Source organism: Schistocerca nitens, chromosome 4 (assembly GCF_023898315.1).
Source record: "Schistocerca nitens isolate TAMUIC-IGC-003100 chromosome 4, iqSchNite1.1, whole genome shotgun sequence".
Classification (NCBI taxonomy): Eukaryota; Metazoa; Arthropoda; class Insecta; order Orthoptera; family Acrididae; genus Schistocerca; species Schistocerca nitens.
The window spans coordinates 919341720-919367268 of record NC_064617.1 but is presented as its reverse complement, the minus strand read 5'-3'; the positions used below and the strand labels follow the sequence as shown (position 1 = coordinate 919367268).

General features: G+C 41.0%; 1 protein-coding gene across 1 annotated transcript in view; it reads left to right on the top strand.

Annotated features, from left to right (window-relative positions):
• The window catches only part of LOC126253528 (lanC-like protein 2), a 158942-nt gene that overhangs the window by 95513 nt on the left and 37880 nt on the right, over positions 1 to 25549 (top strand). The window contains exons 5-6 of the mRNA XM_049954912.1: positions 5660 to 5800; positions 17272 to 17466. Coding sequence (XP_049810869.1) covers positions 5660 to 5800; positions 17272 to 17466 — 336 coding nt within the window. The remainder of the gene's footprint in view (positions 1 to 5659; positions 5801 to 17271; positions 17467 to 25549) is intronic.

Below are 25549 nucleotides of genomic sequence, written 5' to 3'. Positions count from 1 at the left end.
CACTAGTCACTTCCAAGTGCTGAGTGGTGTAGATCTAGTACCAGGCTGTCATATGACCTGTCACCACTGACAGAAGTCATGACAGTGAACTAGATTTAGGTGTCAAATGGTTGTATGGAATCGGCACAGGAAGATGGGTCAGCATGGAGATGTGAAAAAGTGGCAGAAAGGAGCTATAGTGTTTGTAGTTGCTTTGGGACAGATGAATCAGAGCAACAGATGATTAATAATAAAAATGATGACCTTTTGAAAGTAATTCCAGATGAGGTATATGATCCCATTCCGTTTAACAAGGAAAGTTACAGGGAGACTGTGGTGCTCCAGGAGAAATTGTTGAAGTTGTAGGAAAAAGTAATACAAAATAACTTTCAAAATAACATACAGAATGTTGCAGAAGATGACAGCCATGCATTACTGAAACCTGTTAGCTTCTTCTTTGTGATTTAAGAAATATTCATTACAATATTAACAACCACATAAATGGTTAATATGCTGTTTGCTGGTCTTCATAAGAGTACTTGATATTTTACCATATAAATGTGAGTTTTTATGCTTCATTCGTTTAATAATAGTTATTCAGGAAGTTTCTTCTGCCTAAACGTGAAGTAAAGGTCTTGGAAAATCAATTTATGATAGTTTTTCATGTTTTGTTGGATCAGTGAAATATTGATTTTCTTTGCTTACTATTATGCCATCATTTTTTGGGCATGCATCTCAGATATAAGCACTTCCTCTTTCAGTACCTCAGCTGTGGACCTTAAAGCTGTATTCAAGTATTGTTATACTCTATCTGCAAGGAAATCACTTTGTTTACTGTTTGTTTTTGTAGTAGCAGTAGTAGTAGCAGTAGTAGTAGTAGTTGTTGTTGTTATTTTCAGTCCAGAGACTGCTGTGATGCAGCTCTCTGTGCTACTCTATCCTGTGCAAGCTTCTTTATCTCCAAGTAACTACTGCAACCTACATCCTTCTGAATCTGCTTAGTGTATTCATATCTTGGTCTCCCTCTATGATTTTTACCCTCAGCGCTGCCCTCCAATACTAAATTTGTGATCCCTTCATGCCTCAGAACATTTCCTACTAACAGATCCCTTCTTATAGTCAAATTGTGCCACAAATTCCTATTCCCTCCAATTCGATTCAGTACCTCCTCATTAGTTATGTGATCTACCCACCTAATCTTCAGCATTCTTCTGTAGCACCACATTTTAAAGGCTTCTATTCTCCTCTTGTCAAAACTGCTTATTGTCCATGTTTCACTTCCATACATGGCTACACTCCATACAAATACTTTGAGAAAATACTTCCTGACACTTAAATCTACACTTGATGTCAACGAATTCCTCTTCTTCAGAAATGCTTTCTTTACCATTGCCAGTCTACATTTTATATCCTCTCTACTCTCAGTTATTTTGCTCCCCAAATAGTAAAACTCCTTTACTACTTTAAGTGTCTGATTTCCTAATCTAATTCCCTCGGTGTCACCTGATTTAATTCGACTACATTCCATTATCCTCATTTTGCATTTGTTGATGTTCATCTTATATTCTCTTTTCAAGATACTGTCCATTCCATTCAACTGCTCTTCCAGGTCCTTTTCTGTCTCTGACAGAATTACAGTGTCATCAGCAAACCTCAAAGTTTTTATTTCTTCTCCATGGGTTTTAATTCCTACTCCAAATTTTGCTTTTGCTTCCTTTACTGCTTGCTCAGTATACAGATTGACTAACATCGGGGACAGGCTAAAACCCTGTCTCTCTCCCTTCCCAGCCACTGCTTCCCTTTCATGCCCCTCGACTCTTGTAACTGCCGTCTGGTTTCTTTACAAATTGTAAATAGCCTTTCACTCAATGTATTTGACCCCTGTCACCTTCAGAATTTGGAAGAGAGTATTCCAGTCACCACTGTTGAAAGCTTTCTCTAAGTATACAAATGCTAGAAATGTAGATTTGCCTTTCCTTAATGTATCTTCTAAGATACGTCGTAGGGTCAGTATTGCCTCATTTGTGCCAACATTTCTACAGAATCCAAAGTGATCTTCCCCAAAGTTAGCTTCTACCAGTTTTTCCATTCGTCTGTATAGAATTCATATTAGCATTTTACAGCCTTTACTTATTAAACTGATAGTATGGTAATTTTCATACTTCTCAACACCTACTTTCTTTGGGATTTGAATTATTATATTCTTCTCGTAGTCTGAGGGTATTTCGCTGTCTCATACATCTTGCTCAGCACAGGTTTGTCCGGATTGGCTCTCCCAAGGCCATCAGTAGTTCAAATAAAATATTGTCTACTCCCGGGGCCATGTTTCGACTTAGGTCAGTCAGTGCTTCATCAAATTCTTCATTCAGTATTGCATCTCCCATTTCATCTTCATCTGTGTCCTCTTCTATTTCCATAATATTGCCCTCAAGTACATCACCCTTGAACAGACCTTCTATATACTCCTTCCACCTTTCGTCTACATCTACAGCGCACTCTGCAAGCCACCTGATGGTTTGTGGTGCTTTCCCTTCTTTGCTTAGAACTTGGTTTCCAGCTGAGCTCTTGATATTCATACTCTTTAATTTTCCTGTAAACAATATCTATCTTACCCCTAGTGATATATGCCTCTAAATCCTTTAGCCATCCCTGCTTAGTGATTTTGCTCTTCCTGTCGATCTCATTTTTGAAAAGTTTGTATTCCTTTTTGCCTGCTTCATTTACTGCATTTTTGTATTGTCTCCTTTCATCAGTTAAATTCAATCTCTCTTCTGTTACCTATGATTTCCACCAGCCCTTGTCTTTATACCTACTTGATCTTCTGCTGCCTTCACTACTTCATCTCTCAAAGCTACCCATTCTTCTACTGTATTTCTTTCCCCCGTTCTTGTCGATCATTCCCTAATGCTATCTCTGAAACTCTGTGCCTTTCAGTTTATCCAGGTCCCATCTCCTTAAATTTCCACCTTTTTGCAGTTACGTCAGTTTTAATCTACAGTTCATAACCAATAGATTGTGGTCAGAGTCCACATCTGCCCCTGGAAATGTCTTAAAATTTAAAACTTGGTTCCTAAATCTCTGTCTTACCATTATATAATCTATCTGAAACTTTCCAGTGCCTCCAGGCCTCTTCCTCATGTACAACCTTCTTTCATGATTCTTAAACCAAGTGTTAGCTGTGATTAAGTTATGCTCTTTGCAAAATTCTACCAGGCAGCTTCCTCTTTCATTCCTTACCCCCATTCCATATTCACTTACTACTTTCCCTTCTCTTCCTTTTCCTACTATCGAATACCAGTCCCCTACGACTATTAAGTTTTCGCATCCCTTCACTATCTGAATAATTTCTTTTATCTCATCATACATTTCTTCAATCTTTTTGTCATCTGCAGAGCTAGTTGGCATATAAACTTATGCTACTGTGGTAGGCATGGGCTTCATGTCTATCTTGGCTACAATAATGTGTTCACTATGCTGTTGATAGTAGCTTACCTGTGCTCCTATTTTTTTTATTCATTATTGAACCTACTCTTGCATTACCCCTATTTGATTTTGTACTTGTAACCCTGTGTTCACCTGAGCACAAGTCTTGTTCCTCCTACCACCGAACTTCACTAATTCTCACTATATCTAACTTTAACACATCCATTTTCCTTTTTAAATTTTCTAACCTACCTGCCCGATTAAGGGATCTGACATTCCACACTCCGATACGTAGAACGCCAGTTTTATTTCTCCTGATAACAATGTTCTCCTGAGTAGTCCCCACCTGGAAATCCGAATGTGGGACTATTTTACAATCGGAATATTTTACCTAAGAGGATGCCACCATCATTTAACCATACAGTAAAGCTGCATGTCCTTGGGAAAAATTACGGCTGTAGTTTCCTCTTGCTTCCAACCGTTCATTGTAGTTTATGTTACAAGGCCAGATCAGTCAATCATCCAAACTGTTGCCCCTGCAACTACTGAAAAGGCTGCTGCCCCTCTTCAGGAACCACACGTTTGACTGGCCTCTCAAGAGATACCCCTCTGGTATGGCTATCTGTATCACTGAGGCATGCAAGCCTCCCCACCAATGGCACGGTCCATGGTTCATGGGGAGAGGCATTGCTTACTATTGACAGTAAATTTCTAATTATTCTGATAAATAATCATTTTCATTTTTCTTCTCTTTGCCTCTACTGTTTGCTCCTGTAAATCATTTAAGGTAAATGTGAAGATGATTTCTTTGAAAAGACAGTAGTTGATTTTCTACCTTGTTCTTGCTCATTCTAATTTTGTGCCGTACCTATAAATTATCATGTAGTCAATGAAGTGTTAACCTTTCTTCCATGCACTTTTCTCATAGAGTGCCCACTTAATGAAGAGAAGGCTACAAATGTATTATCTATATTTTCTATATTTGCACTAGTTTGTATTAATGAAGTGAATCCAGTTTTATTGTCTTCCTTGACTGATGACTTAAAATTCAGGTCTGTTTTAAGGAATGAGCTAAGTGCATTGTAAAACCTAGATAGGAACATTCTGTAGTCCTGATTGGGAGATCTGTAAATGACTGAAATTAACAGTTTATTCATAAAAATTGGAAAATATCCACAGTATTTTGCTGTGTCATTCCACTTGAGATAAACCTTTCATATTACTTCTTACTAAAAATATGAACAGCAACTAGCCTCTGCATTAACAGTGACTGGGCACTGTCTTTATCTGCAGTCAGGCTTCAACTGCATTTTCTTACTTCCATTGTCTTGTTGTATCAATTTTCAACAATATAGTGTGCACCCTTAATGGTCTAATGAAAAACTGAATACACTTATACAACAACACTCTGTGTATCAGTCACATAGGGATCATGAGACTAAGATTTCAATAATTAGTGCACATACAGAGGCATTCAATCAATCATTCTTCCCACACTCCATATGTGAATGGAAAAGGAAGTAACCCTAATAACTGGTACAATGGGATGTATCCTCTCCCATGCACCTCACAGTGGTTTGAAGACTGTAGATGTAGATGTAGATGTAGAATTATGTATGCTGTTAGGATTATCACTCTAAATAAAAGTTGCTCATCAGTGGTGACAGTGTACAGTCACTACTGATGATGTACGCAATCATTTTTGGGGGGAATTCCACGGATTTTTAACAAACATTTAAAATATAGAAAAAGATTTTCAGATATAAAATCATATGCCTTCTTACTTAAAATGCATTCTGACATTCATTACAGTTAAAGTAAACTTGAAACTTTCTTATTTAACCACTGGTTCTACTCTGTCTCTGAATTTCTGGAACATGATTTGCTTATTATTACAGTATGTTGATAACTATTACTTTGGGTCCATCTAATCACAACTGAATAAAACACAATTTTTGTGCCATATCTATTTTGTCTTTATTCTTTGCAAGGCATTTTCATTGCCTTGGAATAAATGTATCTCTCACAGTCTTAAAGTGAAAACTTCACTGCTATTTGTTTGTTTTCATATGTTGATAAATCTACAAACAAGAGATGACTAAATAGGATACATGAACTTGCTCACAAGATTTAGTGATGGTTATGATATGCATCAGCATGGAAAAATGCATCAAATGTAGTGGAGAGCAAATCGTATTTTTTGTAGGTGTGGGTGCTAATCTAAAATAATTGTTACATGTTGTTGATCATGTTTCAGGTAATATATGCAATTTTGCAGTCAGGAAATGGTCTGGCACGTCTTGAAAATCACAATGCTCCATTGATGTACAAATGGCATGGAAAATATTACATTGGTGGAGCCCATGGTCTGTGTGGGATCCTGTACTTGTTGCTGCAGGTTTGCAAATACAGCTTTATAGAATTAAGTATTTATAAGACATAAAAAAAATGAAAGAGTTGTATCACAGATTGAGTTGCAAAAGTATAGCATAAGGACAAGACCCCGTGTAAAACACACTCAAAGATAAACAAAAATTGTTTATTAGTATATCTGTTACGAATGTATCCTTTTGTTAAATATTTTGTAAACTAAGAATAGAACCATTCCCTCGTGAGCTAAGAAGAAATAGAACATAGCAGTTTGTGATATATTAGACTGTGTTCAAGGCAGAGTTGAGACCTGAGAGAATGTGGGAACAATAGTCTTTGAACACATGAATGTTACTGCTGGTTGCCATTTAACTTAAATGGCCCTTTTTTTTAATCTAATACTACATATTTGTAGTTCTTAGCTAACACTGTATTAAGTTTCAGATTATTTATATAGGAATTCTTGTTTTCCTAATTATAGTATTCAGCATGAATAAAGGTAACAGTTCACCCAATAGTTCAGGTGGAACAAAGCTGAGGCTATGTACCTGTGCTTATGTTGGGGGGGGGGGGGGGGGGGGGGGTACTATGTGCCTATCAAGCACTTAGCACTTCAGCTATTGGTTGAACTGTTATGTTAATTCCTTATCTCTGTGGTGCAGTTGTCCACTGCAATGGACAGCTCTTAATGTCACTTCTTTGGTGTTTTTAATCAGTTCTGAGGCTGCAAATGCATGCAGGGCACAGCACTATTAGGGAATATCCACTGGAATTGATTATGCATTTGCAACCTTAAGACTGCTTAAAATGCCAAATGCCAAAGAAATGTCATTAACAGCTGTCCTCTGCAGTGGACAACTGCACCAGAGGATTGAATATTACTTTAAGTATTATATGGAGAAAAACAGAAGTTGAATAGTAGTAAAACATAAGAATTCCTGTAAATAATCTGAAGCTTGGAAGTGTAAGTAAGTAGATTAGGGAAAGTGACAAAAAAAATTAAATTGAGTCAAATTTTTAATGATAAATGTTAATGTGATCTGTAAAAATTGTTCATCATAGGAGGTATGGTCCATCTTGATTTACACTTTACTTATTCCCATCATTTGTGGTGTGCCAACTGATCATTAAAGTTGCAAGTATTGTAGTATTTTGGTCTACCCCTGTATGTGGCAGGAAAATCACTAGAAGTGTAATCCCTGCACAGTACAGACCATTCTCCCAACTCCAGTCATTACATGAGTGGACAACATGAAGTGTGATCATCAAGAACAGTGCTGGACAATTTGCTTTCTGTGCAAGGAGGGTGTTAACAATGTGGATATTCATAGTCTATTGGTGGCAGTGTTTGGAAAGTGTGCACCGTCATGAAAAACCATCTGTAACTAATGGTTGGATGGCTGGAAATGTGGCAGCATGTCAGTGGAGAAAGGAACCAGTTCTGGAAGGAAAGTGATTGTGGTGACACCAGACAACATTTCAGAGTGGAAAAGCGTATTCAGGAGAATAGGTGCATCCCATTCGCAGAATTGGAGGCAGCTACAAGAGTTGTCAGAAGCACCATGTACCACACAGTGCATGAACATCTTAATCTTGGGAAAAGTCCACCAAATGGGTTCTTGATCCCTGAATACAGCACAAACACAACAGCCCAAGGACATGTACAATGCTCTCCTTCAGTGCCACACCCAGGATACAGAAGATTTCATGTCCAAAGCCATGACTAGCGATGAGGTTTAGCTCAACTACCATGAGCTGGAGACCAATGGGCAAAAGGAATGTTCTTGCAACACAACAGTGCATGTCCCTATATGAGCTGAACAACCTGGCTGCCATTGCCGACTTGGCCCCTCCAATTACCTCCTGTTTGGAGTTATGAAGGAACCTCTGTACAGACAGTGTTTCGCAGACATCCAGGAACAGCAAGCAGCTGCTCTGTGCTGGTTGCACAGACTCAAAAATGTGGTTTGAGGGGGTCTACAAATGTTGTGCATTTATGGAAACTTATGTTGAGAAAGTGCATTTATCTGACAAGACCGTGGAGTTTACTTCCGTTTTCTTAATCAGATTTAGAAGAATTCTTTGTTCCTTTACCCTTTTCATTACTTCACTGTTCTTCACTTTATCCACCCATTTTATTTTATTCTATTCCCCTCCAAACAAAAATCTCAAATGTTTCAATTTTGTCTTTTTCTCTCATCTTCAATGTCCAGTTTTCACCAGTGTACAAAAAACAAACTTTCTCCTTAACTCAAACCTATATTCTCTGGATAATAAGCATTTCTTTTCCCAGAAAACTTGCTTTACCATTGCAATTCTTGATCTTATTTCATTTTCAACTCTTCCCTTTACCAATTAGCATGCTCCCCAAATATCTGCACTGTGCAACCTGTTCAGTTTTGACCATCTTTTGTTTTCACTTTTGTATCTTCCTTGTCATTTTCTCTCATAACCATAGTTTTCTTTGCATTGAGACACAAAGGAATTAAAGACATTAGCTGCCAGTAGGCATGGATTTATATCAATGGGGCAAACAGAATAAATTCGTGTTGATTTTCATTCGGCAGTCAAGCAGTCCTCCTTCAAGTGTGGATAGTGCTCTTTGAAGAGACATTGTTTTGTCCCCCAAGCACTACTATGTCATCAGCAAATCTGATTCAGTTGACCTTCCAGCCTCCTGTACGTACTCCTTCATTCTCTACTTCTAGTGTGTTCATTATCAAGTTTTCAATATACCATAAAACTGGCCAACTTTGTGACACTTAGCACTTTTTTAAACATAACCTTATAAGTACTGTGACATAATTTCCATGGAATTTTATAACCATTATCCTTCCATTTTAATCGCAATAAAGTCTTTCTGTGCTCCTTCAAAACAAGTTACAAGGAAATGAAAAACTGAAGCTTATTTACCATGGGAATATGTCGGATTATATTAATGAAGACTCAGGTAGAAGTTGTACCTGAGGACTATAAAGATGGAAATATATTGTACCTGTTACACCGGCAATTGAAGAAACACAGCAGTGGAAGTATCATATACTAAATTGTGCATGATGCATCATCACATGCCACCAACTCTTCATCTTTTGATTTCGTCCTCGAAACAGGGCCAAAGTAACTGTCGGACATCCTCACAACATTAATATAATTCTACAAAATTCTGATGGGATTGGTGTGTGATGTGGACAAAGCCTTCTTTCAGTTGCCATCTTGAAGAGAACAGGGACCTCTCTAGGCTGAATTGCATTGAACAAACTGACAATGCCTCCATCACCATGGGTGATGTGATAATGTATCGCTTCAACTGTTTGCTATTTGGACTTACACCAAGCCCATGTATTTTGTCAGCAGCCATAAGCAAACTAGTGGCACTAAATAGTGGTAAATATCAATGAGTATCAGAATGCATAGACAACTCTGCATTACTGGATGATTTTGTAGCTATTGTGAGAGACGTTGATGAGCTGTAACTGTTTATCATCAACTGGCAGCACTCGTCCGGCAAAAAAGGCTTCCACTTTCCATGGGTGGCTAATTAGAAGGACCTAAAGGCAATATTACATGCCAAAATGCTTGGAATCAAGGCCACAATACAAGTCTTGTGACAAACTGGTGTCTAAGAGAAACATTCTTCGAGCAGCAGCTCAGTTGTATGACCCTCTTGGTCTGTTCTCACACACTGGGATTGTTGTTAAACCAATAATCCCAACCATGTACCTGAGAAGTCTTGCATGGGTGAAGGTTTTGACACAGATCTTGGACATTACCTGCACTGGAACTGCTTGCCGCATTTGTCAGCTCATGACTCCTTTACTTTTGCCAAGAAACAGGGTTTTAGCCCAACAAAGCTACTTCATGGAGTGACTCGACAGTCGCCTTTTAGTTGGTACAAAATTATCAAAACAAATGGACATACGATATACCCAGTCATAGAGACACTCTCCTGGAAGTCAAAATCTCACATATCAGCTCACATGGGGACTAAAAGCAGATCTGCTAGTAACACTTGACATTTGTTGGTGTGGTCCACCATGGCTTTTAGAAGACAAACAGTCATGATCACTGGACAACCCAGCTTCATCTAAATCAATGGCAGAAGCCAAACCTTAACAAGTGTTTCTCTGATTACCATGATTGAATCCTTATTCGACACTGCAAAATTCAGTTCATACTGGTGAATATTGCATATAACTGCCCAGGCATTTTGGTTTTTTGATATCATGAAGAACAAGATTAGAAATACTGACAGTCTGACTGCTCTGGAATTGCAGAATATCTGTACATACTGGATCAGGAAAGTTCAAGAGGAGCTATTCACTGCTGAGTTGTCTGCCTTCCATAAGGGAGAACAATAACCAAAAGCATAAAATGCTGCCCAATACAACCCTTTCCTGCATGATGGTGTGGTCTGGGTCAATGGCATGCAACATTATGCTGGATGTGAAATTTAAAACTTCCCTGGTGTACAGATTGTTCCATAACATTTCAGAAGAAGTGCCAGATGTCTGCAACTTCCTGCCATGATATCAAGTATTTAAGTCTGCACCAGCACATGTATTTAGTTGGTGTTGCATACACCCATCTGCTGAAATTCTGTGTACTGCACGCCATCTGTGGTGAAAGCTCACCACATCGATATCAGTTCAGTTGTCTTCACACCATAAAGTCACAGCATGATGCTGCCTATGCAGGGCACAAAATTTTTCTATGACTTGGTCCCTTACAGAATTTAAGTGGAAGCTACCATATCAGTTGATAAGGGACTCAGACAGTCATATTTCCACTGATACATTGGATGATAGAGTTCCAAAACTTCATTGAAAGGACCACATTTTGTTTCATTGGTAAATACAGTGTTCGGTGATAGTGAACTGCTGGTATGCTGTTGACACTCTACAATGCAGTCCTGCACAGTGTGTGTCGATTGCCCTATATAAGCTTTGCCACATTCGCATAGAATCCTGTAAACATCTGCCTTGCACAGCTCTTAAATCATCATTGACAGAGCCCAGAAGTGCCAAGATATTCAAAGAAAGAAGACAATCAGATTGCTATGGATGCGATGAGCTTTTACTATGGAGGGTGCACGGTGCAGCATAGAGTTGCAGCAGAAGCACGCGGACCCAAGTAGCGCATGTGTAATACCAACTGAATATACCATACATGTTCCAGGGGAGTCTTAAATATGTGAGCTCAGAGCGCATTCATCAGTATTCACCTGAAGGTGGCCAAAAGACTCTACACCAAAATATCATGGCAGGAAGTTGCAGACATTCAGCAAACCTCCCAAAATATTTTGCACTACATTAAGCAGCATAGTCCAACGTGAGCAGACATCTTGATTTCACGGATCGTCTGCTCGAACAAACACATGTAACACTGCATCATCTCAGTGAGTGATTGTACTAGGAGAACTATGTTAAGAGTTTTGGATTTTGCAAGTGCAACAAGTTGTTAGGAGAGCTCTTGGCTCTTGCCTGCCTTGCAAGATAATAAACAGTTGTCGACATGTAAAGATGGAGGCTCCACTACCACTTGACAGGGTGCAACCCACAAGGCCTTTCATAGTAACAGGTACCAATTACACTGGACCAAGAAGTCCTACATGGCCCTACTCACACATACCACAGCACATGCAATTCATACTGAGGTTGTCACTCATGGATAGATAGATTTCTGTTGCCCATGCAACACATTGAAGGCTGTAGAAGCCTACAACTCACTGTTTAACCATTCAAACAACACTACATTCCATGCAGCAAGCACAGAACAGTCAGAACTCTTAAACACAATTCTGAACACTGAACTACAGCACTACTGTGCCCCCATAGAATCACCTGGAAGTACATACCTAAACTGGCAGTTTGGTGGGGAGCCTGGTGGGAACATATAATAGGCTCCATCAAGTATTGCTTGAGGAAGCTGCTTGATTACACTCAGGTGTTCTGGACAACTTTTCCAAACTGTACCCCTTTTCCTAAAACTCTCCAGTCTTTTCCTTCACTCCTCTTCCTTCCTTCCCCTCCTACCCTCCTTCCAGAAGAAGCAACCACTGGCTCTAAAAGCTTGCATAAGTTAAACCATTTGTGTGTGTGTGTTCTCCTGCTGCCACTTGGTGAGTATATTTTTTGTATCTATCCAATTACATTATACTGTCAGAAATTGATTATTTTGATTGTTATTTCATATGTTTTGTCACAGATGTCTGTGATGTTTACCAATAACTCCTATTTTGAAATTTTATGTTTATTTTCAGTAATTTTCATGACATCAAAACATATATCCATTAGGTTTTCATAGATTTGTGTTACATTACTCATAATTATTTTTCTACAGTTTGCATAGCCTCTCACCTTATTGTGTGAATATTTTCTGTAACCAGCCTACAACATGTCATATTTAAGCATTTGCTCTCATTAACTTCCAAAGCAACAGATTCTTTGTGATATCATGCATTTACTTGCTAAAAGAGTCTGTAATGTTGCATTAAGAAACTCGGGGAGTGTACACAATGAAAAGGCATCTTTAGAATGGGAATAATCACTTTGCCTTATTTCATTCTGTTTTGTCATATAGGATCATATGCTGGAGAAACTCATCAAACCAAGCAAAAGTTTTTAGTATGCAAAAGTGTGTAATAAGACTCATTTGTGGTGCAAAGAACTTCATATTCTAACCACTGCTTCTTCCTTAATGAAATTTATTGCAAGTAATATGTCTCTAATTCCAACCAATAGCTCAATATGTAGAATCGGCACTAGGAATAAGAGCAATCTACATAAAAATGTAAAATCACTCACCTTGGTCCAAAAAGGGGTCCAACATTCAGGAACATACATTTTCAAGAAATTGCCAGCAGCCATTAAAAACTTGGTTTCAGGTAAAGCACAGTTTAAACAGAGTTTGAAAGATATTTTAATGGGCAACTCCTTCTACTCTATTGATGAATGTCTTAATAGGAAACGTCAGACCAGCTTAAGTAAAAATGTCTCTTAGGTTACAGTTTTGACGGCACTTGGTCACAATAGTCAAGATTAGATATTTTGTGTATGATAAATTTATTAAAAGTGCATAACGAAGTTTATTTCTGGCTGTGTATTAATTCTGTAAATAATGGAAGTTCCAATTTACTATAATGTATTCACATATTCTGACAATCTCCGTACAAATGATCAGGGTAGTGAGTATTATATTAAAATGTTTTATGTTTTTTATGTTATATTTTCTGACTTGTTCCACCCTGCGAGAATCATCTCATTTTTAGGTCTACGGAACAAAAACTCAGTCTAATCTAATCTAATTACAGATGTATCACTAGTATCAACTTGGATCCATTCTTATTCTGTATAATGTGTATCGTATACAGCCAAGAAGCATAAATAGTTCTTTGTGTTGATGATGAAAACATTATAATCAACACTAATTGGGCATCAACACCTGCAAGTGTAATTAATATTTTCTTGAAAATTACTGACTGGTTCTCTACAAATAGACTATCACAAAATTTAGACAAAAACACAGTATGTGCAATTCAGTACTGCACTATTCCTCACCACTCTGTTAGGAATAATTGAAGAGGACAAGTGTATAAATGAAACAAATATTGTAATTTCTTAGTTGTTTATATTGATGAACTTGAACCGGAAGTCACAAGTTACAGATTTTCTGAAATGTCCAAGCTCTGCAACTTCTGTATTAAGGATAATATTAGATTTGAGAGATGAAAATCTCAAGAATTTAACTTTACTTTTCCTGTTTACATTCACTAATGTCTCATGGTAACTTGCCATTGAATAAAAAATTTGTTAATTAGACAGAAGTGTGTGGTCTGCTCTAGAACCTCTTGTAGACAGCTCTTTGAATAGTTTGGCATACTGTCTATCTTTTACAGTACATTTATTCCCCTATGAAATTTGTTGCCAACTATCAGTTACAGCTTGAAAACAATGTTACCATTCATAAATATGACACTAGAAGTGGAAATGATTTACACTATCCGTCATTCAGCCTTAGTGTGGCACAGAAAGGAATGAGCTCTTCAGCCATAAAAATCTACCCAGTGATGTAAAGATTCAATGCTTAAAGAATTTGATGGATACTAAATAACTTCAAATGCAAACTGAAGTCATATCTGCTTGACAACTCCTACTGCATAGAAGAATTACTGAATATGTGTTATTGTATGGGGCACTTTCACATGCTACATGTCTGTACACACCACTGAATGAAATACCCATTTAGAACAAGAACAGAAACAGGACAGATAATATATGAGTATTTTCCTTACATTCTTTATGACACTTTGATGGTTGTATCCATAAAACTATCTTTCCAGATGATGTCACAATTTTCTACATCTTTGTCTGTCAATTTGTCACCTGCTATTTCAGCCACAATTCTTTGTTCAAATGTATGCTAACAGATCTTATTATATTTTCAGTCTCGTCATCCGTCGAAGTATCTCCTCCAATAGTCATCACACTTTTTTCAGCATCACACATGGCCATTCTGGTCTTGTAAAATCACAACAGTAATAGCTTATGGTGCAGCAGTAGCAACAAACTTACTGTGTGTGATAACAGGTAGTGTTTTAGGCTGATGATACCGAGGTCATGGGTTTGAGTACTAGTCAGTTCCTTAGATTTTTTCCTGATGGGAAAGTGAGGAAGGTAGTCTACTCAGCCCTATGAAACCAATTGAATAGGTGCTTAAATAAAAAAGCAGTAAATTTGATACTGAAATCACTAAAGTAGTATTACTTTGAAAGGCTTGCACCATGCTAGGTGACACACAGTGTTTGTTCATTAGCAGAAAAACAATCAGCTGTTATTTTTTTCAGATTAGAGAGTGAGATGCTCGACTTATTAAAACTATGCATCTTATTCTTTGCAAAATTCCTGATCAGTTCTGTAGGATTTAGGTCTAGATGGAACGGCAACAGCAGGAAGGAGAAAGGTTATGCTCTTTAATTAATGCCAATAGGTCAGCTTTACTTGTCTCTGCATGATAGTCTGAAGTATTCCTGTTAAAACATAGAGGAGAAGTGAACACAAAACGAAACTCTGCATTCACAGCAATGAAACATTCTCAGACATTGTTGTTTAACAGTATTCTTCACACAGGCAATTTGCAACATTTATTCACAGTGCTGCGTATATGAGTCCACAGTTCATCTAAATAAATCACTGGACGCTTTAATTCTGATGTTTCATTTTTTTTTTTTTTTTTTTTTTTTTTTTTTTTAAAAAAAATCTAATGTGTTTACTCTCCTTGCAAGTACATTCTCTGGGACCATTATGACTTGTTCATTCTGGCATCTTTTAAAATCAAATCCCGCAGATAGAACAGTTTTTCTAAGAATTTCTTTTCTAGTCTGAAAGTACAGTACCATTCAACAAAAGCTGTGAAGTTCTTTTGCAAGGTTGGTATTCCCTTGTGTTGTTCATAATATGAAAAAAAATTGCTGTCTAATAAAAGTAGCTATATCATCAATGATATATTTATTGTGTGTGTTTTACTTATTTTGTTTTGGGGCAGATACTTTTATCCTGCTCCACTCTGTATTGTCCGTCCGTTCCGTTCCCCCCCCCCCCCCCCCCTCCTGTAATCTGCACATCGTTAACTTCTTAACTTTTGCTTGCCAACATTTGCTTGCACCTTCTGTTGCCTTCTCTGCTGTACAGCTGTATTGTTCTCAGTGTAAGTAAAATTACTGACTTAAGCAGTAAGTACTCACGGCTTTCCACAAAGGTGAGCTAATATGCATGCTACTTTGAACTGAAACATGACTGTATGTAGCAAGGTGACAGTTCTTCTGGAAAACCTAGAATTCTGAGGTAATTACATTTTACCTGGAAAAATCAGGGAAATGTCTGGGAATTTCAGAAAACCTCAGGGAATTCTGCATTTGAACCTAGAATTGAAATTGAGTTGTATTGAGTTTTATAAATCACAAATTTTAAACTACTTAATATTGTGAAGTATGTTAATTATAAGAATATTATTTCATATAAATTGTCGCTGCTTGAAAACTGCTGGGATATACTGCCACCCCCTCTCCCCCACTCACCCTTTACTTCCATTAGTTTATCAGGAGCTTCTTGACACGATCTTCCTCCTCTCACCTGGAATTCTCAGGGATTTTTTTTCTATGTTTGAGTAGCCATGCTGTGTAGTCATGTCACCAAGTTAGTTTCTCCTACAGCCATGTTGCCTTGACGAGTAATAGTTAGATATAAAGCAGTGGGTGTATTTAAAACTAAACAAATAATGTAAGAATTCCAGAATGAAACCTTAATTCTTCAGCGGAGTACGTGCTGATACGAGATTTCATGACATTAACACTGTGAGCCGAACTGAGACTCGAACTTGGGTCCATTGCCTTTTGCAGGCGAGTGCTGTACCAAATGAATTACCAAATAGGGAGACTCGAACTTGGGTCCATTGCCTTTTGCAGGCGAGTGCTGTACCAACTGAGTTACCAAATAGGGACTCACAACCCGTCATCACAGCTTTACTTTCACCAGCACCTCATCACCTATCTTACAAAATCCATGGAAGTTCTCCTGCAAAACTTGCAGGACTAGCACACCTGGAAGAAAGGATATTGTGGAGACATGGCTTAGTCACAGCGTGGGGATGTTTCCAGAATGAAACCACCGTACATCAGAACATGCGCTGATATGAGACTTCCCAGAATCATTCCCCATGAAAGGCAAAGACACCAAGTTTGTGCCTTGATCGGGCACACAGTTTTAAAATGCCAGGAAGGCTCAGCTTAAGAATTCAAGTAAACAGTCATGTTGTTGCTATATTCTTTGCTGAGAAAGTCTACTAAAAATCTGACTCATTTCATATTATAACAAAAGGTTATAATATTATGACCCATGAAACATGAAAATAACTACGTAATTAACCAACTAACCACAAAACTTTGTAACTTAATGTCACTGCTTAAGAATAAGATTATAGCTTGATAAGAATAAGATCTTAGCTTGAATTAGGCTTGGACACATTTTGTAGATGAATACCTGATTACAACCTTTTGCAATCTTTTGAGTCTTTTGACAGGTTTGGTAATTGTACTTACTGATCAGGAAATACTTCCACCTTCATCATGGATACATGGCATTAGCAAAATACAAAAGCAGCATGAATGTTTATACTGAAGACAGTAATACAGTGTTGGCTGAAGAAAGATTAATTTATGCAATTTTCCCCTATAAGACTAATGGATTTACAGTCTCAGTATATTGTATATTAAATGCAATATTGCATGAACATGTTTCTGTTGCACAAGTAATATTCAGTGTGAAATCACAGTTGAATGAGTAGTAGTTATTGAATGAGATCCATGTGTCATAACCTAATAGACACTGATTTAAGTTACTGTGATGATCTCAGGTTATATAACAACATGTAAATGTTATTGCCTAAATGCAAAACTGCTTGAAAAACAACAGTAGCAGTAATAAACAAATAAAACTTACTTTTCAGGCTAGAGAATACCTGAGCCAAGCCAACATTGATGAGCTGCTGCGCCCCACAGTGGATTATGTGCACAGCATGAAGTTTGATTCTGGGAACTTCCCATCATCCTTAGGACATGCTGGTTCACTTGGGTCTGATCGACTGGTACAGTGGTGCCATGGTGCTCCTGGTGCAGTCCATCTGTTTGCTCTGGCCTCAGAGGTATGACTACTTCTAGTTTTATGTACAATAATTGAGAACTCTTCCTTCATGCAGAAAATGAAACAGATAAATGTTTTGGCATTAGATTAGTAGTGGAGCAGATCAGATTATTTTATAAATATGTTATGACTCCAGATATACTCTGAATTACTTCTCCAGATGTATCAACTGAAATGGACAGCAGCCTTTTTTACTTAGAGTTTTATACATAAACTTAGGAAATGGTAATGATAATCACTCGCCATTTAGAAGGACTTTTGAGTAATGGATAGCTGCTTAAACAGGAAGTATAGATTTTTACTCAGCTTTTGAACTTGTATTCTTGTTCAGAGGACAAAATTGTGCACAAAGGCATGCATGTATGCACACACATTGTCTTCCCCCCCCCCCCCCCTCTCTCTCTCTCTCTCTCTCTCTCTCTTTCTCTCTCACTCACACACACACACACACACACACACACACAAATAAAGTCTAAGGAAAGAAAGATGTTGATGAGCCCTCCTAACTGACAGGACTGGTGGGACTGACTTTTTGAAACCACAGTTGTGTAGGTTACAATCCTATGTATCACACCTGCAGCCATTCACCGTTGTGATACCTCCTTTGTGAGTAATTGACAAAAAAGAATTTATAACAGAGAAAGGCAGTCCATATTGTAATTATTATTTGTTTATTAACCCGGTAACCAGTTTCAGTCCAAGTGAACATCTTCAGACAAGAAGCTCTGAAATGTATGACATAATGGGCTGAACGAACATTTTAGGTTCCCTTCTATACTCATAAGGGACATAATGTACCTAAGTGGTGTGCTAATTAAAGAAGATGACTAAATGATGGGACGTGCTGGAAAAGCTGCACTGGCTGGTTCGGAGATACTACTCCTAAAAGCTAACAACTGTGGTACAATTCAATGAGCTAATATCTTTTAACCAAGTAGGGCCTTTGCTTTGGCTAGAGTCTCTGGACAGTGTACACCATGAATAGCTTACAGTCTTTGTACAGTGTCATCTGGCAGCACAGGAAAACCTGCTTCAAAGGCGTGTTTGGGGGCAAAGGAGATGTCAAAATGGCCGGGGTGGAATAGTAATAAACCCATGTGGCACTTGTGGCACACACTACACTTCACTGCACTAGTCACTCTACACTGCATGTAGTATTCCAAGTGCTGATACCATGAGAGTGAACCTGGCATCCGGCATCAGGCTTTGTATTCCTGTAGTCAATAGAAGTGCCTCAAGGGCACCCACAACAGGAAGGCGGAGCGTAAAAATGTGGCAGCCCGCTGTGTGTTAAATAAACTGCAACAGAATATTGACACCGAACACGGGGTAAGAATTAGACTGTTTGCACCTGCCCTGCTGAAGAGTGGCAGACAACAAGGTGAACCACATGGCGTTTCATGGGCGAGTTGCCGAGAACATGGCTGGGAGGTGTTGCCTAGTAGGATCAGCACAAGAGACTGCTGCAGCAATGGTTTGGTCTGCTTGATGTCCAATAAGAAAGACCGTCTAAGCTCTTCCTCTGGCGGAAGTGACCAGCGAGGGAGTTGGAGAGACTGGCTTCTGGGCTGCACAGCCTGTCATCTGCTGCTACATGTGGAGGCGATGGAACGAGTCACCACACAATCCCCCCCTCTCGAGAGGAAAACACCATTGCTATTCACTCAGAGGATTGTTTGAAGCTGAGTGAAGATGTGTGCTGGGGGTCATGCACGAGTTGTTGCTGCTGTGCTCATGCTGTGGTTTCTAGTGAGATGAGGGGCATGGGCAGCTCCTGTGCATGGCATTGGTAGCCTGTGAAGTAGTGTCACTGCTCCAATGGGGCAGGTAATAGTGAAAGTGGTGATGGCAATCTGTTGGGAGTGGTGGGTACCTGTGGGGTCAGGAAGCTGTCTGCATTGGTTGGAGGCTGCAAAAAGAGTAGTGCAGTGGCGACATCAAGGTCCCAGGCCCTGGGGGATGTGTCAGTCATGTAGGTGGTTGACGGTGGATCAGAGGTGGCATTGGCCGGTGATGTGTTGGACGTGGCTTCAGGGGTGGCGTCAGCTGGTGGCATGTCACGAACAGTAGAGGGGATGATGTTGTCATGTGTCATATTGGGCACAGTGTTGATGGTGCTGTGACTGGGTCCGGTGGTGTTCAAGGGCAGCTCCACCTTGATGATGCTATGCTCGTTGGTTGGGGATGCCTCTAGGATGCAGGCCAGCTTGAGCCTGTCTATGGAGATGGTTGTTGCAACACCAAGTGCAGACCTGAATACTGAGGATTGAGTGGCAGCTGGTATGCATCCACTGTAAAGTGTGATGTGTGTGCATGCTGTGAGGTCACAGTGGATGAATGTACTGTGCTCACCAGGATGTTGTGGAGGTGTTGGTCACAGCTGGGTCATGAAGCCCTGGATCTGCTGCACAAAACCTGGAATGGTGCTGTCAGGAGGAAGTGGGGTCGTTCCAAACAATCACCAGGAATGGTGAGTGGCTGTCAGTATACCAGCTTGGCAGCAGTAGTTCCCAGGTCAGTTTTGTGTGTGATCTGCATACTTAGAAGTAGCAAGTGTAGGGCAGCTGACCATTCAGAAGAGTAAGATGAGAGGGTGGCATTAAACGTGCAGAGGAACCACCCCACCATGCCATTAGCTGCAGGGTTGTAGCTGGTGGCATGGTCAAAATTGGAGCCATGGGTGGCTATCTGAGATTGGAAGCAAGCCGAGGTGAACTGGCACCTGCACTCCATAGTGATGTCACATGGGCAACCGAAGCAGGACACCCAGGTCCAAACAGAAGCTGAAGCCACAGTTCAGCTGAAATGTCGGGAATAGGGGTGGCCCCCGACCAGCGAGTAAATCAGTCAGTAACTATCAGCTGGTATCAATATCCATTAGAGGGGGTTAGAGGGCCAACAATGATAAGGTGAACGTGTGTGAACTGGTGTTGTGGAGGGGGGGGGGGGTTAAGGCAGCCGCAGAGGAGTGAACAACATGCTGTCCAACCTCGACACATTGGATGCGCCAGCCAGGCGAAGCGTAGTTTCATGAGGGTGGCAGAAGTGTGGATGCTGGGTGTGTGAGGCTGTGGACGCAGTCACCTGTCAGACTTTGAAGGTGGGAGGGAGAAAGGGGTGGGGGTGATTGTTGGAACCATCAGGTTGTAAAGAACCCATGAGGATGTCACACCAGATCTTACGGTCAGAGCCAGGTATGGATCTTAGTTGATGGTTGATGCAGGGTATGGGCTAGGTCCCGATCCCCCTCTTGAGCAGCAGCCAGGACATTGTAGTCTAAGGTTTGGGTGATGGCGCAGGAGCAGCTAAGGCAATGCCACAATGTTATCAATGCCTTTAATGTCGGTAGTAGTGAACTGTGCGGTATACTCCTGCAGCATAAACTGTTGAGTTGAGATCTGGTGTATGTCTTTCCTGCAAAAACCAGAGGAGACAGGCTGATGGTCTGTGAAGACATAAAGACGTGTCCCTCAACCAAAGATCGGAAATAGCAGATGGCTTTGTGGACTGCGAGCAGCTCATAGTCATGTTTGGCCCAGCAGCATTGTGCATCAGACAGCTTGGGCGAAAAGAAGGCAAGTGGTTGTCATATGTTGTCCACATATTGTTATAGGACAGCCCTGATAGACATTCTGGCTCATGACCACCACTGTTGTGAGGGGGCCAGTAGGTTGGGAGTGGGCCAAAAGGGTCGCATTGGCGAAGTTCCATTTTGTTTCTTCGAAATTCTTGATCGTGGCCTCAGTCCAAGGGACCACCTTGTTGCCTTTGTTTTTATCACCACAGAGTGCTGTATTGAGGGGCTCTTAGGTGGCAGCAGCATCCTTACAGTGGCGCCGAAAAGGTGACCATGCCAATGAAATGCCAGAGGCCTTTGAAGGTAGTAGGACATTTAAAGTCTGCTACTGCCTGTACTATCTTGGGGAGGGATTGGGAGCAGGCAGCAGAGACTAAGTGTCTGAAGAATTCTATCTCGTTCTCTCCAAAAACGCATTTTGCCTTGTTGAGGATCACTCCAACTTTCTGTAGACAGGAAAACATTTTGCCTAGGTGTTGGTGATTTTCAGTAGGGTCTGTCAAGTAAATAAGTATATCATATAGGTTGGCAAAACACTCAGGTGTGCCCCAGAAGATGATGTCCAAAAATCACTGTCATGTTTGTGCGGCATTGCAGAGACCAAATGTCATGAATATACTCTCAGACAGGCCGAAAGGCATGATTGTTGTTGTTTTCTCAATGTCCTCTGGGGTGACTGGGATTTGCATGTAGGCTTTAGTGCAGTCTGCTGAAGCCCAGTGGCTTGTAGAAGAGCAAAGTAAGCTGGTGGCAAGCAGCTCTTTGAACTCCTTTTGTGTGATTTTGTGCTTGTGAGGGGGAATGGGGCGGCACAGCAGAAAACCAGGGTGCCAGGGGTAGTGGTGATGTATTGCACAGTGTTGTGCTGAACATTCTGGGGGTTGCTGATTGCCTGTATGAGTAGTGAGAATTCTGCAAGGAGCTGAGCATATGGGCCTGAAACTGCCAGCTGTTTCACAGCAAAGTATGTGGCAGGGCAGGAGCTGCAGCGGACAGTCCTGCCATAGGTGCCGTCAACCTGATGGTGCTTCGCTACATCGACCAGTATTCTGTAATAATCGAGAAAGTTATCACCCAGAATCAGATCGGTAGCATCTTCAACCATAAAGGGCCATGAGTGTTCGTGCTGAAAGCCTAGATCAAGTGAGTGGCTAATTTTTGGTGGCAGTGATGAGGAGGGGAGAGGGGGAGGGGGCAGCTGGGATTTAGGAGTAGTTTGGGTGGAATATGAATAAGTCAGAGCCGGTGTCATTGAGGTAGTGGATAGGAGGCTAGCTTCATTCAAACCCCATATGACTAAGTACTGTGAAGTGGTACAGCAACTGGGCGTGCCTACTACCAGTGGCTGTTGGGTTTGGGGACCAGGAGCACAGAGGTCTGTAGTTGATCACGTTCTTGCCGAACCTCTGATGGTACCAGCAAGCTGTGCCTTGTTCACTGTGACCTTGGTTGTCAGAGGGGTAGTTAGAACTGCACTGGCAGGGGTGGCTGTTTTTGCCTGGGCTGGCATTGTATGAGTGAGGGTGGTCAGTGGCGGGTGCATGAGGCATAGACAGACAATGCTGGTGGTAAGTGCTACCATCTCAGAGCTCAGGTGCATCATAATCTGGTAGAGGTCTGGGGCTTGCATGCTAGAGGTTTGGGGCCTGCATGCTAGAGGCCTGGGACCTGCATGCTAAGAGGTCTGGGGTCTGCATGCTTGGCAGAGGGTCATTAACAGCAGGTGGCAGGAGTGACACCACACATGCGGTAGCTTGGAGTGGGATGGGAGGGTTCGGTCAATAGCCAGATAGAGCTGCGAGGTGGTAGCCAGCATCCCATGATGCAGCAGCGTTGGGGAAGGAGTTCAGGGTTTTGAACAGTTTACCAGCCAAGGCCGTTGAATTGCCTAATGATAAATGAGCGTGCAAGGCTAGGGCAGCCCACATGGGGATGGGAATGCACACAAGCCAGCAGATTAAGAGCAGGCCTTGGGGAAGGATGCAGTTTGGTGAGTGCCCAGATGTGATCCAGCAAGTTTAGTGTAGCCGCTGGAAGGGGGTGGGTGTGAAATAGCATCCCAGACTTGGTCACTGGTGTTCAGGTTTAAGTGGGCAACAACAAACCTGAATTTTGTTGCATTGCTCATGATAGGGAAACATTCAAAAACTGCCTTGTGGAAGCAAACCACAGATGTGGGTCTCACAGGTTGAAGGGGGCAAGTGAGCAGCACCACAACCAGGGGGAGGGTCCGTACATTCGGCTTGTGCTGGGTGCACTGCCCCGTTGGTCAGCTAAGCCAAGTGGTTCTGTAGTGTTGATAGTTGCGTGTGAAGTTCCAACATCTCCAAAGCGCTTGTAGGTGCTGTGGTGGGAGGGGTAATGGGGGGCTGCTGGCTAGACCGCTGTAGTGGTGAGAACATGTGACAGCAACATTGTGACTTAACAGTACATGCAGTGTGTCACGGTATGTGAGGTGGTGCTGGCAAGCAATATTGTGGAGAAGGAGGTTGGCAGGGGACACACACACAATGTGGACTGCGCAATACAGTCTTCGTCGTGTGTTATTGCAGGAAGGAGTGTTCTGTATGCCGCATCGTAACACTGGCTCGTCCTGGCGGGAGGGGTGTGGAGGGGAAGGTGGTGCACAAGTGTGGAAAGCATACGCAGAGGAGCGCAGGGAGAGATGCTGGAGAGGAGCAGTGATGTGCACAAAGGGAGGACATGTTGGCATGTGTGGAGGGGTGCAGGAGGAGAGTGGTGGTGTGTGCGGGGGGATAGTGTATGTATAGGGTTGCAGGAGGGGTCGAGAAGGCAAGGAACGGGTGAAAATGCAAGCGGGACATGTCTGGCCAACCTAATGGGAACTAAATTCGTGGCCACATGAGGTGTGCTAATCATAATAATAAGAAAGAAAAACCATCATGTTCAGGTAATGAGGCTCAGCACTTTGGTTTAGAGGGGTTCACCAGTGAAGGGATGTTTTAGGTTCCCGTCTATACTCCGAAGAGGCATACGTATCTAAGAGGTGCTCTGATTAAATAAGATGACTATAAGCAATGGGCATGCTGGAAGAGCTGTGTGGGCTGTTCTGGCATGTTATTCCTAAAAGCTAATTCAGTGAGTTAATACCTCTTAATCAAGGAGGCTCCTCACTCAGGGTGGAGTCTCTGGACGGGGTGGACAAATAAATCCGCACGGTATTCCTGGCATGCACTGCAGTTCACTGCACTAATTACACTACACTGCATGTAGTATTCCAAGTGCTGATACTGGGAGGGTGAACCAGGTGTCCAGCATCAAGTTTTGTATGCCTGTAGTCAGTGGAAACACCTCGAAGAGACACAGCTCAGGAAAGCAGCGTGGAAAAACACAGTAGCACTCTGCATGTTAAACAAACTATGACAGAACAATGACACCAAACGTGATGTAAGAATTCTGCTGTTCACGCACACCCCGCCTGGTGAAATGAAATGTGGCAGATGACGATGTGAGCCATGTAGCACATTGTGAGCAAGGTTGCTGAGAGCATAGCCATGAGATGTTTCCTAGTCAGAATGGAACAAGAGACTGCTCAAGTGACAGTTCAGCATGTGTGGCATTCGAAAAGTGTGGCCATCTAAGCTCTCTCTCTGATGGAAGTGATCATTGAGAGTGTTGGGGGCTGGTTCCCAGTCTGCGCAGCGCGTCATCTGCTGCTACAGTTGGAGGCAATGAAAGGAGTCACCACAGTGCTATGTGTGACAAAACTATTCATGTTAAAAACAGTGATACAAGCAACATAGTTACAAAATTAAATTGATATGACCTCTGTAGCTGGTTCACAAGGCTGCTGTGAATACCAACAGGTACCAATCACCAACTGCTGACTAGCTAGCAAATCCCAGACATTGTAAAGGGGGAAGCTCCAATGACCATTCCCCACATGATGGGAAATAGAAATGATTAAAATTCACAAATAATGTGTAAACAAACAAAGAAAAACCATACTGTTCGTGCAAATTTAATGCATTGTTACTTAAAACCCGCAAATACACTTTAAAAAACTTAAAAGTCCGATGGTGGTAACCAGAATATAAAAACACTGCCTCTGTTGTGTACTTGTAGAATTATTTCATCATGTACACATTGTTAGTGTGTCTAGTATAGATGTTACAATCAGCCAATCAAAGATTACACTGCACTGCCAGACACCAACAGTTGCCATGGAGATGCACACCCACTAGTACTGCCATCCAAGGGATGAGTTGTCCTGCAGGCAGGCCATTGAAACAATGTGTTTTCTGCTTCACACTCAATGTTAGGCAGTGTTTAGCCGCAAAACTTTTACAAGCAAATACAGACATTCTATTTATTAAAAATATCAAGAACAGTTCAAAAAAATATTATAAGAGTATAATAAAGGGCCTATCAAAACACTGCCATTAGTCTAGTATTTAAACAAACTATTTATGTTATGTTTATGTTGCAGCAGTAACTGACGTGAAAGTTCCACATTCAAATAAGCAGCTAATATATTATGTAGGAC